We start from the raw sequence: 2,961 nt of genomic DNA on the forward strand, positions 1-2,961 counted from the left end.
GCGCGGGCTGGGGGGGCGGGGGGAGGGGTCCCCGGGCGGGGCCGGTACCTGCTCTGGCTGACTGACCCCCCCCCCAGGTGGCCTTCGAGAAGGACGGGGTTTTCCTGCACACCAGCGCCAAGCGCCACCCGGATCAGGACTCGCTCATCCCGGGGGTCATCCGCATCCTCGGCACCGCGGGCGGGGGGCTGCGGGGCGGGAGTGCGGGGCACCGGCCGGGCTCTGACTGCACTCCCTGCCCGCAGGGCTCAGAGCACCTGCTGCAATGGACACCCCTCGAGGAAGGTGGTGATGGTGGCCAGATTGTTTTCTCCAAGAAGGTGAGTGGCGTCCTCTGGAACCCCCCAGTGCCCCGCTCCCCAGCCCCTTTAACCCCTGTCTGCCCTGCAGGAGCCCCCGGGTGCAGCTGAGGAGGAGCCCTTCGATCCAGGCTATGAACCCGACTGGGCCGTGATCAGCACCGTGAGGCCCCGCAGGCCACAGGAGGAGCCCCCGGGTAACGGCTGTGGGGACGGTAGGGCAGGACTGGGGGTGGGAGGTGTGTGGGGTGAAGCCTGGCTTGTGGATCTCGGGGTGCAGCAGGGGCCTGAGAGGGTTGGGGGTCGGGGTATTGGTGGGGCAGTCCTGGGGTTGGGGAGGTGGTGCGGGGTGTTAGTGCGGGGGGCTCAGCATGAGACAGCTGTGGGGGGGCTGTGCAGCTGGAGGGGTGTTAGTGCAGGGGGCCCAGCAGGCGGGTCATGGAGGGGCAGGGCTGGGGGGCAGGCCGGGTGCCCTAACCCACCCCCCATCGCTCTGCCCTGCAGGCTCTGTGCCCCCGCCCAGCCCCCGGGCGCAGTGGGCCTTCACACTCAGCCTGTCCGAGCTGCAGTCCATCCGCCGGAGTCGGCCGGGCCTGGGCTGGTCCTACCTCATCTTCATCAGCCGAGACAGTGGGTCCCTGCCCGCCCTCCACTTCCACCGCGGGGGCAGCAAGGCCCTGCTGCGGGCGCTCTGCAAGTATCTCATCCTGGCCATGTGAGCAGGGGCAGTGCTGCCGGGGTGGTGGGGAGCTTGTGAACTGGGGCACTGTTCTGGGGAGGTCGCAGCTGGGGACACTAGGGGGCAGGGCACTGCTGGGGGCAGCTCGCAGCAGGGGTTGGGGAATGAGGCGCTGCCATGGGTCCAGATTGGGTGGCCCAGGTGGGGGAGCCGGTGGCATGAGGCTGGCGCAGTGGGCACTCGAGGTGGTCTCGGAGGGCAGGGGACAGTTAGTGGGGGGCGGGAGGGGCACGCAGCAATGCTGGGGTAACTGAAGATGCTGATGCTGGCTCCCCGCGGCAGCTCCCCCAAGGACTCCCGGCTTTACCTGGTCTGCAGCCACGACTCGTACGCGCTGTCACATGCCTTCGACGAGCTGCAGCTGTTTGACGAGAACTCCTCCAACCTGGTGTCGGTGAGTTCCCCAAGCCCCCCAGCGTGCCCAGCCCGGCCTTGGGGAAGCCCTCCCCACGGTCTGTCTCAGTCATGAGCCCCACCCCACTCATGACACGGAGGGGAGGGATGCAGAGGTCGGGGTGGGCTGGGAACGAGGACCCTTGGGTAGCATCCCTGTGTCATGGAGCGTGGGGGAGTCGGGGCCCTGCACCCCCCACTTCCTGCGATTCACCGGTAACACAGAAGCCCGCCGGTAACACAGAAGGTTTATTAACCGACGGGAACAGCCCCAAACCCAGAGCTCGTAGGTACAGAAACAGGATCTCTCAGTCAGGTCCTTCTTGAGGGTTGGGGAGCCCAGACCGTGGTTCTGGTCTCCCTCCGTTTTCCCCAGCCGGCTCCAAACTGAAACCCTCTCCAGTCGCCTGCCCCCGGCCCCTCCTCCAGCCTTTGTCCGGTTTCCCAGGCAGGTGTCGCCTGGCTCCAGCCTCCTCCGGGCCCAGGTTATGCAGCCACCATCAGGTATCACCCTCAGTGACGTCACCCCCGTATTTCCCATCCCCACCTAGTATCGGTGCAGACAGTAAACTAGCGAAACTCCCCCGCAACATTGCCAGGTTAACGCTCCTGTTCTGTCACACCCTGGCTCTGGAAGGGGGCGGTGGCCTGGGAGCCAGGACTCCTGGGTTCTCTCCTGGCTCTGGGGGTTCACATCCAAGAGTAACTCTCCCCTCCCCCCCCCCAGCGTTTCCTGCAGGACCCCTACACCGCCACTTTCGGGGGCTTCTCCAAAGTCACCAGCTTTTTCCGTGGGGCCCTGCACCATGAGGCCGGCACTGCCCTGCGGCCCCCGGGCGCTACCGCCGCCACCAGCCTGGAGGATGAGCCAGGCTTTGAGGTCATCACGTGCGTGAGTGTCCCCGGCCAATCCGGGCGCACCCCAAAAGCGCCAGCCAATCGCGTCTCTGTGTGGTGCGGTTGGAGCAACAGCCAGTCGGGTCCCTCATGCTTGTAGGGTGTGGCTGGTTAGTGGGGTGGAGCCAGCCGTGCAGGCGGGGCGTGGGTGGCAGCGGGCGGAGCTGTTGAGAGTAGGGGTGGAGAGTGGGTGGCAGGGGGTGGAACCGGCCTAGCAGGGGGGGCGGAGTGTGGGTGGCAGGGGCAGGGCTGGGCTTGGGGGGGGGTGGGAGGCAGTGGGTGGGAGGAGGCACCAAGGAGTATGAGATTCCTATTCATTATAATCTGTCTTGGGATCTTCCGCGGGCTTGGATGGGGGAAAGAGGTGACAAGCTCGTTCCCACTCTCGCTCGCGTGTTCCTTTGCCTGAGTCAGGACCATCCTCTCTCCTCATGTGTGCTGAGCCCCCACACCTGACACTCGGTCCCCCCTGTCCCTTTTCTCCTCCCCAGTATCTCGAGGAATCCGGCTCCTTGGTTTCGGTTCACGGTAGGCTCCTGATCGTGGTCAACGCGCGGAATATTGCCTCTCGTAGGACGTGCTCGCACGTCCTGGAGGTGGGTTGGCGCTGGGGCTTGTGTTGGGGGCGAACTG

At 66.2% G+C, this 2,961-nt stretch overlaps 2 protein-coding genes across 2 annotated transcripts in view; one reads left to right on the forward strand and one right to left on the reverse strand.

The window, feature by feature from the left end:
- LOC116817991 (DNA-directed RNA polymerases I, II, and III subunit RPABC5-like) overlaps nucleotides 1–2,961 on the reverse strand; it is a 256,942-nt gene that overhangs the window by 14,776 nt on the left and 239,205 nt on the right. The gene's annotated exons all lie outside the window — the stretch shown is intronic.
- The window catches only part of LOC116817976 (TBC1 domain family member 17-like), a gene marked incomplete at its 5' end in the record, with an annotated part of 14,256 nt that continues 11,366 nt past the window's right edge, over nucleotides 72–2,961 (forward strand). Inside the window, 6 exons of the mRNA XM_075070559.1 lie at nucleotides 72–320; nucleotides 391–496; nucleotides 804–1,014; nucleotides 1,321–1,432; nucleotides 2,159–2,424; nucleotides 2,861–2,924. Coding sequence (XP_074926660.1) covers nucleotides 72–320; nucleotides 391–496; nucleotides 804–1,014; nucleotides 1,321–1,432; nucleotides 2,159–2,424; nucleotides 2,861–2,924 — 1,008 coding nt within the window. The remainder of the gene's footprint in view (nucleotides 321–390; nucleotides 497–803; nucleotides 1,015–1,320; nucleotides 1,433–2,158; nucleotides 2,425–2,860; nucleotides 2,925–2,961) is intronic.

The sequence above is a fragment of the Chelonoidis abingdonii genome, chromosome 11, assembly GCF_003597395.2.
Source record: "Chelonoidis abingdonii isolate Lonesome George chromosome 11, CheloAbing_2.0, whole genome shotgun sequence".
NCBI classification, from domain to species: Eukaryota; Metazoa; Chordata; order Testudines; family Testudinidae; genus Chelonoidis; species Chelonoidis abingdonii.